Source organism: Scleropages formosus, chromosome 16 (genome assembly GCF_900964775.1).
Source record: "Scleropages formosus chromosome 16, fSclFor1.1, whole genome shotgun sequence".
In the NCBI taxonomy this organism is placed as follows: Eukaryota; Metazoa; Chordata; class Actinopteri; order Osteoglossiformes; family Osteoglossidae; genus Scleropages; species Scleropages formosus.
The window spans coordinates 749437-764417 of NC_041821.1; the positions used below are offsets into that span (position 1 = coordinate 749437).

At 50.1% G+C, this 14981-nt stretch overlaps 2 protein-coding genes across 2 annotated transcripts; both read left to right on the forward strand.

Moving 5' to 3' along the window:
* The first annotated feature begins 74 nt into the window (after positions 1-74).
* Positions 75-6053, forward strand: LOC108925887 (prostaglandin reductase 1-like). The gene is made up of 10 exons (XM_018738220.2): positions 75-583; positions 1322-1484; positions 1990-2035; positions 2642-2701; positions 2856-3023; positions 3602-3719; positions 4926-5081; positions 5278-5383; positions 5497-5615; positions 5699-6053. Exons 2-10 carry the CDS (start codon positions 1379-1381, stop codon positions 5807-5809), a joined length of 990 nt encoding a protein of 329 aa, XP_018593736.1. The 5' UTR covers positions 75-583; positions 1322-1378; the 3' UTR covers positions 5810-6053.
* A 1073-nt stretch (positions 6054-7126) lies between these two features.
* LOC108925877 (thioredoxin-like) lies at positions 7127-9067 on the forward strand. Its single transcript, XM_018738205.2, has 5 exons — positions 7127-7295; positions 7681-7785; positions 7909-7974; positions 8778-8843; positions 8928-9067. Exons 1-5 carry the CDS (start codon positions 7272-7274, stop codon positions 8997-8999), a joined length of 333 nt encoding a protein of 110 aa, XP_018593721.1. The 5' UTR covers positions 7127-7271; the 3' UTR covers positions 9000-9067.
* The last annotated feature ends 5914 nt before the right edge of the window (positions 9068-14981 follow it).

Consider the following 14981-nt stretch of genomic DNA (forward strand, 5'->3'; position numbering starts at 1 on the left):
AACGCAGTCTGTTGCAATGCACCTCAAGTGGGACTTGAACCCCAGACCCACCGGAGAGCAGGCCAAACCCGCTGTGCTACCGCACCCCCTGTCGGTCAGCACACTAAATCTTTTTTGCCGGTGTTGCAAGGACACACACGTCCACACACAGAGCTACAGAAAACACACATTATGAAAATGATGTAACTTACTGTAAGGACTCTGGTTCGAATCCCACCTCCGGTCCGGTAAAAATTGCTGGTGTACCGGTGTATATTTCGGACTCGCCTGTGCGCGTGGGGGTGGTGAGAGCGTAAGCGTGTGCGCCGACCGCATATCGGGCAGAAGTGCCGCCGTACACCGCTTTGTGCGCTACGCTGTCCTCGAGACAACGGGCAGCAAGGGGTTAATGTTGGAGGAAGAGGAGGAGGAGGAGTTTATCGAGGGTGGGTCGAGTGGCCGGGCACGAGAGCGCTTCTTAACTGCCTTGAAAGCGGACGGCGCTCCGCACGCTGCACGCACCTGGACGGACACACCTGCGCAGCGCAAACACACCTGGACGCCGGAGGAAACGTCTGCTGTAGCTGGATCGAAGAGCTGAACGGTAAAGGACCTTACTCTTCATGTATTTCACTCTGTATTTTGCTGCACTCTGGTTCCAGAGTTATTTCGCACAGGAAAACGGGAGGATTGACCGACCGACGCACGCACGCGCGCACACACACACACACACACACACACACACACAGAGGCCTTAGCGCAGTTTGCTACTTTGTGGTTTCCCCACAATCGGTGTGCAGTTATTTATTTATTTAATAGTGTTATTACTACTAGAGTTCAATAGAGTTATGAAATTTAATGCAGTCACTGTTACTGTGTTACAAGACACTTTAGTTTCTTTTCCTCTTTCATTTAGTTACTTTGATAAAGGAGCTGCAGTTCAGCTGGAACTCACGTCTGAACTTGTTGCGTCAGGAAGTGAACTTCATTTTTTTTTAACACAGTCACGAGGACACACACACACACACACACACACACACAGAGAGAGTGCGAGAGCAGCTGTGACCCATGTCGTTTTACACTGTTTTTACTCTGTGTTCACACTCTCACGCTCTTACCGTCTACACGGATGTTTATATCTTGTTTATACTGGTGTCCAAACTGTTACTTTGTTTTTACTCTAACTTTACACCAGTGTAATAATGTTTACTGTACTGCTCTTACACTACACAGGGGTGTGGAAGTGTGTGTCTGAATGTGTGTGTGGCCCAGACGTCCTGACCGCAGCGCCGCGTGTCTCTCCCCACCTCTTCCTCTCTTACGTTTGTGTTTCTACGCACAGACACAGACACACACACTCATATCTCATCCGCTGCCGCGGCCTCTCGAACCCGGAGCCATGGTGCAGGCCAAGACCTGGACCCTGAAGCGCCACTTTGACGGCTTCCCCAAAGCCAGCGACTTCGAGATGAAGCTGGAGCAGCTGGCAGAGCCCCGGAGCGGCGGTGAGCCGGTCCTGAGGGTGGTGGTGGTGATGATGAGCATCAGAGAAGATGATCACGGATGGCCGGTAGCGTAGTGGTTACAGCTACTGCCTTTGGATCCAGAGGTTGTAGGTTCAATGCCCACCTCTGGCTGTAGTAGCCTTGAGCAACACATGTACTTCCCCTGAAATGGACTGGGAAGATTACCCAGCTGTATAAATGGGTAAATAATTGTAACCTTAATAGGGTAAGTCACTTGTGCAAAAAGCACAAGATAAATATGAGACAACTGAACATGAGCAGCTTTGCGAAGCTTGCTGAGCCACATCTCTCTTTCTCTATAGTGTGAAGACCTGCTCACCACATGAATCAGCACAGTTCATATCTCTGTATACTTTGCTCGCTGTTGTTTGCTGACGCCCGTTCTGCTCGGTGCTTGAACCAGGCCCCTGTTGGGTCACAGGGGGTGTGGCCACCCTCAGAGGGACAAAATGAGCTCATGGGTGGCTGTGTTGTGTCGTTGCAGAGGTCCTGCTGGAGGCGCTCTTCCTCAGCGTAGACCCCTACATGAGGTACGATAATGAGCCGCGCTGAACGGAGGGAAGGAAATATAGTGTGGTGAGGAGCTTCTTCAGGGGTCCAACCAGATCAGCCCTTGGAGTGTCTGTGTGCGTGTCATGGGACAAGATAAAGAACTTTTCAGTTTAAAAAATATGATCATGGTTGTGTGTGTTTGTGGGCTAAACCCACTGCAGGCTCACCTCACTCACGTGCTCTTTCTGCTCAAAAATCAGATAGTGTTTGAGAGTGTGGTTGTATGTGTCATTATTTGTATCTTAGTGGAGGAACATATTTTATTCCAAACTTTGATGCACCTTGAAGTTGACAGCAGGTGGCGTAGCGGTTAGAGGTGTCACCGTACTCTCAAAGGCTGGGGTTCGAATCCCACCTGCAGCTGCAGTTTCCTTGGTGAAGGTACTTAGCAGTACCGATGCAGTAAAAATTGCCCTGCTCTATGAGAGGGTACATCAGGGTGAGTAGTCGACCACAGTTAAGTTGCTTTTAGAGAAAAGAGTCCGTTACAGTAAATGAATAAATATCAATTTAAATGTGGTATAAATATAAATGAAAATGAATAAATGTAAACGTCAAAGCGAAGGTGTCCTTTCCTCCTGCAGGCCTTACAGCCGAGTGCGCATGAAGGAGGGAGACGTCATGATTGGGGGACAAGTTGCCAAGTAAGAGCACAGTTATCCTGTGTGTGGTATGGTAAATTATGGTAAATGTACAGTATGCAGAATTAGCAGATGCAGAACTCTTTGCTGGATGGTTGGCGGAGTGGGGGACAAAGTGCGTGTGCGCGCGCGCCGACTCTGCGCTTCGGCCCTTCAGGGTTGTCCAGAGCCGGAACCCGAGCTTCCCGGCGGGGTCCGTCGTGGTGGCCAACTGCGGCTGGCGCACGCACGCCGTGTCGGACGGCGCGGCTCTGACCCCCCTGGCAGCAGGATGGCCGCAGGAAGTTCCCTTGTCCTTCGCTCTGGGGGCGGTCGGCATGCCGGGGTGAGGCGCTCTTTCCGAGGGCCGTGGGTTCGAGGGGAAGTTGGCACTGACCTGTTTGCAGTTTTTTTTTTCCCCAGCTATTATTCAAAGTACTTTTATGAATGATGAACATCAAGAGCCTGCAGCTTCTTCTTTGTGAGTGAACTGTGAGAACCTAGTCAGTGTCCTTGTGTCAGGGTACTGCGGTCAGAGTACTGCGGGCAGGGTCCCTGTTTCAGGGTACTGCACGAGATGAGCTGATGGGGAGAACACATTAAAGAGTGTTTCACCCTAAATACCGACCACACGTCTCACTTGGGATTGAGGACAAAGCGCTTCGTTGCATGAACATGTTTGTCACCGTCGGGTCACTTTGAGTTTGCAGTCAAAAAGTGTCACAGCGAACACAGCTCTTCGCTCTATTGCTTCGCTTGGTAGTTTCTGTAAAAAGTCTCAGATGTAGTGGTGTTCGAAAGTTCGACTGAACTCAGCTGAATAAAAAAGATTGAATTTTACTTTCCTTTCCTAATTCCTCAAATGAGTCCATCATGAGGTAGATGAGACACAACGGTCACGCTCACGCCGTCCTCCCTCGCCAGGCTCACGGCTCTCTACGGCCTGGAGGAGGTGTGCCAGCTGAAGGCCGGAGAGACCGTGCTGGTGAATGCTGCGGCCGGAGCCGTCGGCTCTGTGGTCGGACAGATCGCCAAGATCAAGGTGGGTGGAGCTCTGCGGCGGGGGTGGGACGTGAGCTGGAGAAGCTCCGTAAAGACAGCGACTCCTTGAGGTTTCAGGAGTTTCCTCCATGCAGCACTTAGGCTGCTTCGCCACTCGCTGTCACACAGAGACACCACCTGCTCCCTCGATGCGATACCTTCTCCACTCCTACAGGACATTTCGCCACAACTTACCTCCTTCATCTCCAGGATCATCAACTCCTCGCTCTCCTCTGGTTGTTTTCCATCTGCCTTCAAAACTGCCCTCGACTCAACGCTGGGAAAGAAACTCTCTCTGGATCCAGACTCAGTCCAGAACTACAGTCCAGTCTCACTCTTCCCTCTTCTGTCAAAAACTACATCGGTCAACCTGTGATCAACTATCTACATTCCTCACCCAGAATGATCTCCCTGATGGGTATCAGTCTGGATTCAAAGTCAGTCATTGCACCAAAACTGCTCTCCTCGCAAAGTCAGACGTTTTCCACTTGTCTAGAGTGACCTCCCTCTCCTCAGTCCTCATCCTCCTCCACCTGCCTGCAGCACTGGATACCGTCAACCACCGGATTCTACTCTCCTCTCTTAGTCAGCTTGGGATTGAAGGACCTGCACTGAAATGGTCAGAGTCCTACCTATCAGTAGATCCTACAAAGTGGTCTGGTGGGGCTCTTGCTCTTTTCCTCAACCTGTCTCGACTGGTTTTCCACAGGGCTCGGTACTCGGCCTCCTCCTCTTCTCCACTTAGACCTCTTCCCTTGGCCTACAAAACCAACAGATCTGCTCGCCAGATATCTACAAGACCTGATCAGTGGCTACACCCTAACCAGACTGCTACTCTCCTCTAGCTCTGCCTGCTTGATGATCTCACGTACAAAAGGTCCAAAATCAGAAGCACGGGTGTTTTCAGTTCTGGCTCCGATGTGATGGAACGACCTCCCCCTGTCCCTCAGAACTGCTGAATCTTTCACTACATTTAATAAGGGTCTCAAACCTCACCTCTTTTGGACTCACTTCACCCTGATCCGGATAAAACACTTGATAAAGGTGAACTTATAATCCATTTAATGATTAAAATAAAAAAAAATATTAAATCCGTTTAATAATACGTCTCCGAGATGCACGTGTCTTCGGACAAACGTGCGCGATAAATGAAGACCGTACGTGCAAGTGTCATGTGTGCAGTGCTCCCCCTCTCTGGACCGCACAGGGCTGCAGAGTGGTGGGCTGTGCCGGCTCAGACCGCAAGGTGGCGTACCTGAGGGAGCTGGGGTTCGACGAGGCCTTCAACTACAAGACGGTCACATCGCTGGAGGAAGCGCTGAAGAAGGCCTCACCCGAGGGATACGACTGCTACTTTGAGAACGTGAGCCTGTGTGCGCGTGTCTGTGTGCGTTCCTAACGTCGAGGGGATTTCGGCGGCCGAAATGTTCGTGTCAGTGCAACAAAGCGTGCGAACCCGCGTTTGCGGTTCAGCGCCGCTGTGGTGTCAGGTGAGCTGCGTTGAGTCACTGTCCACTCAGCCCACCTGGGGCCGCTGTATCCCGTGTGCCCTCTGCCAGGTGGGGGGACCCTTCTCGAGCGCCGCGATGCCCTTGATGAAGCCCTTCGGCCGCATCGCCGTGTGCGGCAGCATCTCGCTGTACAACGACACTACGCCCCAGACTGGTGGGTGGAGCAAATATGTGTGTTAGGAAATATGTCTCGCTCATGTTCATAGGTAAATTCTTAGCATCATGAATGCGGTTGTTAGAGTGTGTTCACGGTCATGTTCTCCACAGGCCCCTACATCCACACACACATGATCTTCAAGCAGCTGAGGATGGAGGGCTTCCTGTGCAGCCGATGGGCCCGGAAGGACCAGGAGGCCCTGCAGAAGCTTCTGGCCTGGGTGAAAGAGGTCAGCGGAAGGAGACGCAGACACAGACGCAGACCGCCTCGCTGCGCATAGACATCATGCCATGTCCGCTCCTTGTCCGCCAGGGGAAGCTCAAGTGCCATGAGCACGTCACGCTCGGGTTCGAGAACATGCCTGCGGCCTTCATGGGGATGCTCCGGGGAGAGAACACGGGGAAGGCCATCGTCAAAGTGTGACGCCGGTCTGTGCCGCACGGAGCCGCCGGGACATCTGCGTAAGAGGAGGCGTACTTTCAAACCCTGCCGTTCGTTCCCGGATCGCTCGGCAGCCCGTCCGCGCTCCCGTGCGTCCCGTCTACCCATGATCCATCAGCCACCCATCATCCATGTCCTGCCTCTTCCCAGTTCTCTCTCTCTCTCTCTCTTTCTCCCCCCCCCCTTCCCTCTCCCACCCTTCTGCTCTTCCTGCCCCTGAACTGTGACCCCCCCCCCCCCCCGATGAGCTGTGAGATTTAAATGAGAAATAAAGGCTCTTTGCTGATGCTCAGCCTGCCTGGATTCAGTGCGGTTCATCGTGCTCCAGTGGCACTTAGTGTTAAGGTAGTGACATTTACACACCAGCAGGGTAACTCTCACCACATCCTTTCAGGGTAAACGGTTTGATCCTAAAGGCCCGACAGCAGCGGGAGGAGCGGGATTCCGGCCCGGCTCCTTTGCGTCCGAACCACCGCGCCACCCGCCGGCCCCAGTTTCTACGTACAAGAGCAGGAAAAGGGCGTCGTATGTTTGTCGGGACGGGTTCGAGGCCCTTGGAGGGGCCCGGGGCGACGCGCTTTCCGTGTCGGAGGCTGAAACGAGCGATGGTGGACGATGGGCGACGGGTGATGAGCCGCAGAAATGGAGTCATGAATTTGCACAGTGGGGGAAACACACACACACACGCGTCTCGTGACAAAATGGGACTCGGTAGCGTCTCTTGGCAGCTTGTGAACAACGAGCAAAAGCAGCCGTGGCCGAATGTGACGTAAAAATATTGTAACCGAGCGTTCTCGTCGGGTCCGCCTAGACACTAGGTATGTTTTCGAAGAAGTATTTTTAAAATATTGTAAAACATTTAATTTTGGATGTGGTGACACTAGGAGACTGTCCCCTAGTGGTGCATATGTGTGTATGACGAGTCTTTTTTTCTCCCCTCGGGGTTTGCTATAGGCTGGACTCTGTACATGCGCACTAGAGTGCATCAGCCAGTCTACTTGTAAGTTATACACGTGACGTGCGGCATCCAATAAAGACTTCGAAGGTGTTGGAAACCAACCCGGACGGATGGGCAGCGTTTGTTATTTTCCGGAGCCCTAGAGAAAGCTGAAGGACAATCATTTAAACGAAACCGTCACGTGAGAACATTTTATTACACACAATTTCACTGAACGCAACGCTGTCGAATACCAGCCAATCACCGCTATGCTCGCTGTGCCATTGGCTAATAATGTAGCAAGGCAACCAATGACCGAGCGCATGTCCGGTCCGAGCCACGCCATTGGCTACTGCGTAGTCTCTCTCCCCCCCCCCCGTCTCGAGGACCTTCACACACAGGTGATCCGCGCGACAGGAGGCGCTCCCCTTTCTGTACAAGTTGTTCATATCGATAGAAATAGTGAAAAATAGAGTGAAATATTAATATAGAGAGGGGGAAGGAGAAATGATCGTTGTGATCGAAGATCAGGTGAGTGTTGTGGTCCAGGGAGAGCCGCGAACGAGCGGGGCGAAAGGCACAAAGCGGACGCGCGCGGGCCGCTCTCTTATTAATAATACCGATAATCTTATGATTGTCAGTGTTCCTACAGGAGTCCCTAACAGACGCAGCAGCTGTATGTTCGGTGAGGTGCCCGCGCGCTTATGGGTCCGTTAGAAATAAAGGAAAGAAGGAGCCGTGATGATGATGATGTTGCTGGAGCTCGAGCGCATCGGAGTCCCTCGCGCTGCGTCTCGCGTTCGCATGGATACGCGCACCCCCTCCCCCATCGCGGGCTGGGCACGTGCTCCTGTGTGTGTGTGTGTGTGTGTTTACCCGTGGGCGCTCAGAGCTGCTGTGTCCTTCCTGTCCCCAGGACGCCTTCGACCAGGCCCTCGCAGATGCTGGAGACAAGCTGGTCGTGGTGGAATTCTCAGCCAGCTGGTGTGGACCATGCAACACCATCGCACCCTTCTTCGAGGTGTGTGTGTGTGTGTGTGTGTGTGTGTGTGTGTGTGTGTGTGTGTGAGAGAGAGAAAAGTGCAAACACAGACTGTAGTCAAAGTGAATAACCGGACGTGTGTGTCTGTCTCTCCTCTTGCAGGAGCTCTCAGAAAGGGAGGAAAACCAGAACATTGTGTTTCTGAAGGTGGATGTGGATGATGCCCAGGTTGGTGTGTGTGTGTGCGTGCGTGCGCGTGTTCAGCGAGACACCACCTGGCATGGTGGTGCGCTGACTCCATAGCGGTTAGAGCCGCTGTCTTTGGTGACAGGTTCGATTTCCTCCTCCGGCTATAGTATCCAGGTGTATAAAAGGGTAAATCAGTGTAAGTGCATTAACACTCTAAGTTGCTGTGGACAAGAGTGTGAGATAAATGAATAAAAGTAAGTGGCTCTTTGTGATCAACGTGTTTCTCGTGACGCCGCTGGGCGACACCCCCACGTGCAGGACGTGCCCCGGTGCGAACGGAATGTGGCATGAAGAGACGCTTTACTGATCCAAAGGAAGCTGCTCGTGCGCGCGTGCACACCCACCCCCCCCCCCCCCACACACACACACACACACACACACACACACACACACACACACACACACACACACACACACACACACATGCACAGCCTGCAGGCATCGAAGTCTCGCTGGACTGTCCCATCAGGGGAGGCCAACATTTACATTTGTATCAATTCATTTACGTGTTATTTTACACGTTTTTCCTCAGAGCAATTTAGTGTTACGCTGATTACGCTGGTTTACCCATTGACAAAGCAGGTCATTTTTACTGTATCAATTCAGGGTGAGTACCTTGATCACAGACACCGCAGCGGGAGATGGAATTCGAACCTGGGGGTCCTTGGAATGCTGGGCAGCACCTCTAACCGCTGCCCCATTCACACAGTGTGTGCGCGTGTGTGTCGGACCGTGACAGGATCGCGTTCACCGCCCTCGCCGTGTGCTTTGCTCCCCTGCAGGACGTGGCCAACTTCTGCGACATCAAGTGCATGCCCACGTTCCACTTCTACAAGAACGGCAAGAAGGTGAGATGAGACCTCGGCCGTGGCGACCGCTGACCACTCGAGTGTCCGCAGCCCCGCTGACCGCGCGCTCGCCCTCTTTTTCAGATGGACAACTTCTCGGGCTCCAGCAGCGAGAAGCTGGAGCAGCTTTTGAAGGAGCACAGGTGTAGCGAGTGAGCGTGCCCGTGTCCCGGCCCTGGGTACCGCGGTATTTCTGCTGACCGCGTCGCATGGCTGCAATAAAGGTCATTTTGCTATTAGAGCTCCTGTCTCCAGCTATCTCTCTGCGTGTGTGCACATATACAGCTGGTAGCGTAATGGTGCCTTTGGACCCAAAGGTCACTGGTTCAAGTCCCACCCCCAGTTGTAGTAGCCTTGAACAAGGTACACTAAATTACTGCAGTAAAATGACCAGCTGTGTAAATGGTGAATAATTGTAGTCGCTTTGAAAAAAGTATCAGCTAAATGAATGTGTGTGTGTGTGTGTGTGTGTGTGTGTGTGTGTCTGTGTCTGTGCTCCACGGGGCTAGACAGCAGCCAAGCTGAGACAGCTCTTACCACACAATTATGTACCCTGCTGGTGCTGGACGGTGCTCAGGAGAGCTGCGGATGTTGGAAAGATGCTGTCGCCTTGAAGGAGCAGAGATGGGGCAGCAGCGCCTGGCCTGGGGTTCGAACATGAGTAGGAGGAGGCTGACTGGCCCCGGTTACTGCTGCCTGCCACCAGGGGGGGCCAGTGGGCCTGTCTGAATGCAGAGCTCTGGGGGGGAGAGCGTTGCTTTGTGTGTTTGTCTAATGCCACTTGCTCAGCACAGGGTCCCCAGCACAGGGTCCCCAGTGGAAAAACTGCAAGTTGCCTGTGTTCACAAGGTCATCACTGGTGATGACTGACAATAGTTTGAGTGGAGATAAAACTGATGGGGGCGGTGCCTGTCTAGCCCACCAAAGGTTGTTGCTTCGAGACTCACTGCCTGTCACTACTGTAATACCATAATTCCGCGAGTTCCGAACCCCCAGGTGAAGATGCTGCTGTATCTGAAAGGTGTCCTTTGGTAACAGAGTCAGACAAGAGATGAAGATGAGGAAGAGGAGGCGGAGGCGGAGGAGGAAGACTTCTGGGTGACACTGGTGTGCTGCTGTCACTCCTCACAAAGGGACGCATTCATGTCACATACACTTGTTACACGGACGCACGCATCAAAATGATGACGGTGACTCAACGTGTTGGAGTTTAGTGATGTCCGTGCTGTTGGACCTCACCTCGATTCATTTCCCAGCTTTCTGGAGGCCGGTCTGAACAATATTATGGAACTCGGTTCTCAATGGAACCAGATAACTTTTTAATTTGAGGCACGCAGACAATATAGCTGTCACTGGTAAGTGATGAATAATGACCAAGAGCAAAGATTTGTCCCGAGAAATGTTTATGCTGCAAAAACACATTTTCCAGAAAAGGCCAGTAAATATGGTGTTTATTATTTTTTTTTTGCTCGCAGACAGTACACAGCTTGTACTCGTAAGGGGAGCAGTGTTTTCAGAGGACTGCTTCAAGTACTGGAATGTAAGTACAGGAAAGTGTCTCACAGGAGTTACTACTATGGGGTAAAAGCTGTCATTCACTTCACGGGGATCCGTGTCTGTTATCCGTGAGCTGCACCGCCACGGGTTTCTCCGAAATACTGGGACTGACCCAGAACGATGAAGGTGACGAACTGGCCCAGAGTGTCCACGTCTTCGCCCAGGAAGCGCTTGTCCGTCAGCGTCTTCAGAAGGATGTTTTCTTTTATTTTCTGTTCTTCCGTGTCTATTAGCGTCTTCAGAAAGATGTTTTCTTTTATTTTCTGTTCTTCCGTGTCTATTACTGTGTTTTGAGCCGATTTTAAATTTTCCCTGATGAGATTCTCAAACTTGTATTCATTGAAACCCCAATATTTGTCAAATCCCACATAACATTTATTGTTTTTTTTTTTTAAGAACCACTCCTTGCACTTTGCCACAATGACGTCAAAGCAGGACGCCCCGTTCTCCGAAGACGGAAGAAGACACGGAGAGTTTGTCGTGAACCAGTACACATCCTCACCTTCTTTAATTGGCACGTCTCGTCGGGACACGTGCAGTTCGGTGTGTGTCTGCGTTTTACAGTTCTTGCCCCACTCTTGACAGCCAGCTGTTGCGAGATCTGCTGCCGCTCGCTGTTCATGGTGTCCCCCCTTTTTTGTGTAGATAAAAGAATATTGACCCTGATAGCCATACTGATGGACAACTTCACCCTTCATCCTCTTAAAGGTGTCTTTCACATTTTGGTCTACGGTCATTTTCCCCGAGTTGGTTAGGTCCCCCGGTATGGCAGCGTCAAGTTCTCTATACGTTTCGTAAATGTTTCGCCACGAGAGTGTCTTGTTATTTAGTTTATCTCTTAGGAACTGAAGATGCTGCTGCTTTCTTAATATCCTCTGCCTTTCTTCAGAACTCTTTGTGGTTTTGGGACCCACAGCTGCAGTTTCTCTTGCTGGAGATGAACTTGTTGGAGGAGAGGGTTTTTCAGGTATCACTCCTTGTGTTGCTGGAGACGGGCTCCTCCCTGCACTTCCAGATGATGGTCCTGGTACCGTTGGCGAGTTTGCTGTTGAAGGTCCGTCACCAGGCGCTTCAGAAACTCGTTCATCGTCGTCAGCAGGACGGTGACGGCGACAGCAACAGCAAAGCAATCTGAGGAGTCGTCCAAGTTGCCTTTTTTCTCTTTCTTCTAAAATGTCTTCGAAGTGGAGTTCCGCAGGATTCGGGTTGATTCCGCCTTCATCGCTGGAGATGTCCGAGGCTCCACTGACACTCGTGCAAAGGTCTAGGCAGGAGTTGAGCAGAAGGAGAAGGAGAATCCAGGAGCTTGCAGAGCACCGCAGGAACATCATGTTGCCACAGCTCGATGTTGTTACTGCGAACTAGAGCAGCGAACAGCCTTTTATTGGGGCCCTTATGCATATTAACATGACTCAGATCTTTGGACATTTGCTTAACTCACAGTTCAGCGGAGGGGAGACACATAGTAAAGTGACCATGAGTTCACTGACATTGACATTGTTGCAATATGAGCCGCCGTTGTATGAAATCAAGTGCAGTTAAACAATGAAGGCGGTTCTGCGGTAATGTCTTCTTTTTAAGGTGAACATGATACACCGTGTTTACTGTGCACGGTAGGCAAGATGCCCAGGCTGTGGACCACGCTGTGGTCCTGGTCCATCAAATCCACCAGGTTCCTCCCTAATGTGGGTTCATAGCACCTCAGTAGGTTTACTGGTTTATCAAAGAAATGTTCAACAGTGAAGCATCTGGTGCGATTGCAAGAAACCTGTGAAGTTCTGCTGGGTTCTTGTCAGGGTTTTGGGTCTCCAGGGTTTCGTGTCTGAACGGAGGTCTGGCTGGGAACTATGCGACAGTGGTACAGCGGTAAGTACACTCCGTACAGCAGACAAACACACACCAGGTCACATCTGCGGGTTAACGTGCAGAGAAAGGTCTCCAGTGACCTCTGTGCTCTAGCATTTCATTGATTTCTGCTCCATCAAGTGACACGGGGCTTCAGTGACCTTTCTGATGACCTCACTGTACCAGGTGAAGGTCTTTTCTCCAAAGAATGAAAAGAGCTGGAGAAATAAAAAGGAAGGCTGTTAACAGTCAGTCACCTGCTCTCTCTTATCTCTGCCAAAGTGGCATTTGAATGAGGAGAACATGAACCACAGCAGATGTTACGTGAGGTCACGACCCAGTAGAAGGTCAACAGTCTGTTGATGACCGTGGACACAGTGGTTGATGCTGAACTGTCGCTGTGGAGAATCCAGCATCAGGTCCAGTGGAAGAGCGTGAAGGTGAACATGGTCCAGGTGTCCTCTGGAAGCTGCAGGTTCTAGGAGCAGAGGGAGCTCACGTGGTTCTATGAGGTTCACATGATCCGTAGCTGAAGGCTCACTGCATTGTGTGTGTGAGAGATGCTGTTTTTGGAACACACACACAGCCTTCAGGGTGTGTCCTTTTCACCTGAGAAACATGTTATCGTCCTCCTTGGACCCAGGCCACCTCTCATCGCTGTGTGTTTGACATCTTCTCTCATCAACGCTTTCCTTCGAGGTACTTTCCAGAGCACAATCTCATGTTCACATCTCTTTTCTTACACTCACTTGTATTAATTCAGCAAACACATTTCCTCCAAAGCAACTCAATTATTTACCCATTTATACAGCTGCGTAATTTTTCCCTACTGCAACAATTTAGGGTAAGTACCTTGTTCAAGGGTACTAGAGACGAAGGTGGGAATCAAACCTGCGACAATATGAGCTGCTCTGAAACAGTCACATTTATTCATTTATCAGACACTTTTCTCCAGAGCAACTTGCGGTGTTCAGCTATTGGTAGCCATACCAGAGTAAGTAAGAGAAAGTACCTCGTTCAAGGGTAGTACAGCTGCAGACGAGATTGGATCAGGTAACCTTCATATGCAAAGGTAGCGGCTCTAACCACTACAGTATCAGCTGCCCGTGTATAAACACTATATGCACTCTGCAGCGTATGTAAATGTATGTGCGCACGTGTGTCTACGGGCATGTGTCTCTATTCAATTCACTCCTTTTGCTGGTGTGATGCACTCTGTTTTACTCTGACACGTATGTCAGTTTGGAGGATCTCGTCCCCTAAATGAATACATGTAAACGTAAACGTTTGTACACTGTGTGCATTGACTTTACTGACTTTACTGCAGTAATGATCCTCTAATATTGTACATGTTGCAGAAGGTTGCAGACATGACACCTGCCCTCGTTTTGTTGCACTCGTTAAGCCTTATTGCTCCAGGAAACGGGACGAGTGGCGATGGGCTAGCACTGACCTCAGAGGTGCTGCGTCTGCCAACATCTACCGTAGGTCCCGATGAGTAGGAGGTTCTTTGGAATGTGGTAACCATGGCACTTATCCTGACCACCCAAATGTTCAAGACCATCTCATGGTTAACCTTCTCTGTTCTTGCTTTGGTAGCTGTGTGTTACTGACTCCCTTCCTCTTCACCATCTACGCCTCCGACTTCCTGTACACGTGGCGAAAAGGAGGAGCGGGAGGCCAGGAGAACTGGTGGATCCCAGTTTATCAAGACCTTCTTTAAGAAGACAGGTTAGTGCACTGTAGGGATGTCAGTATGATGGGACGCCGTGAACAGATAATTTCTCCGCCCGATTTCATCCTTTCGCAGGAACAGGACACCTAATAAGAGCTGTGTGTGTGTGTTTAATAATATATTGTGCAGTAGCATATTATCTTCATCAAAAATGAAGACAATAGGTAATTTAAGTGGTTTTATTATACATTTGACTGCATTCTTTTCAATTTCTGAATGTTTACTTCAGCTGTTTCAGGCTTTTTATTATTTCTGGTACTTTTTTAATTTGTTTTATTGTTTTATTAATTTCTTGTCTTTTGTTATTATTTTGTTAGTTTCTCTTGAATAATTGCTTGTAGACTTTAAACATTGTTTCATAAGAAGTTATTAATGGCTTAATGCCATTTTTTTGATGTAATATTTCAAGTTTCAAGTTCAAGTTTATTGTCATAGGTACAAGTACCATGTACAAGTATCAAGAAATTCTTCTTGAATGCTTCTCCACACACTATGAACAAAAACAATAGAAGTACTGCACAAAACAAAACAATAACAGTGACAGGCTCTGAGGAATGCTAATAACAATAAATAACGGTAGCAATAATAACAATCAATAGCAGTTGACAGCCAGAGAACTCAGAACATGAGAATGCTTAAAATGACAGCGTAATCTACCAGTGTGCTTGGAAGGAGCAGCGCAACTTTAGTTACTAAAGGTGGCACCTTGGTGAGTGTTGTATACTCTTACAGCAGTGGGGTAAAAGCTGTTCCTGTACCTAGCAGTGTGGGTTTGAATAGTATTATTAATTATTATTAATATTTATATAAACCTTTAATCCCTTCCTGGATTGGGGCCTTGGCGTGGCGGAAGAGCTTGCGTGGTCTAGGGATCTCCAGAGCTATGTTGTCGGGAGCAGTATGCTCCTGGTAGGGTCTCCCAAGGTGAACAGGTCTGGAGTGAAGATCCAAACTAACATGATCCAAAAACCCCCATGAAAAAAGTACACAGGAGAACGTTT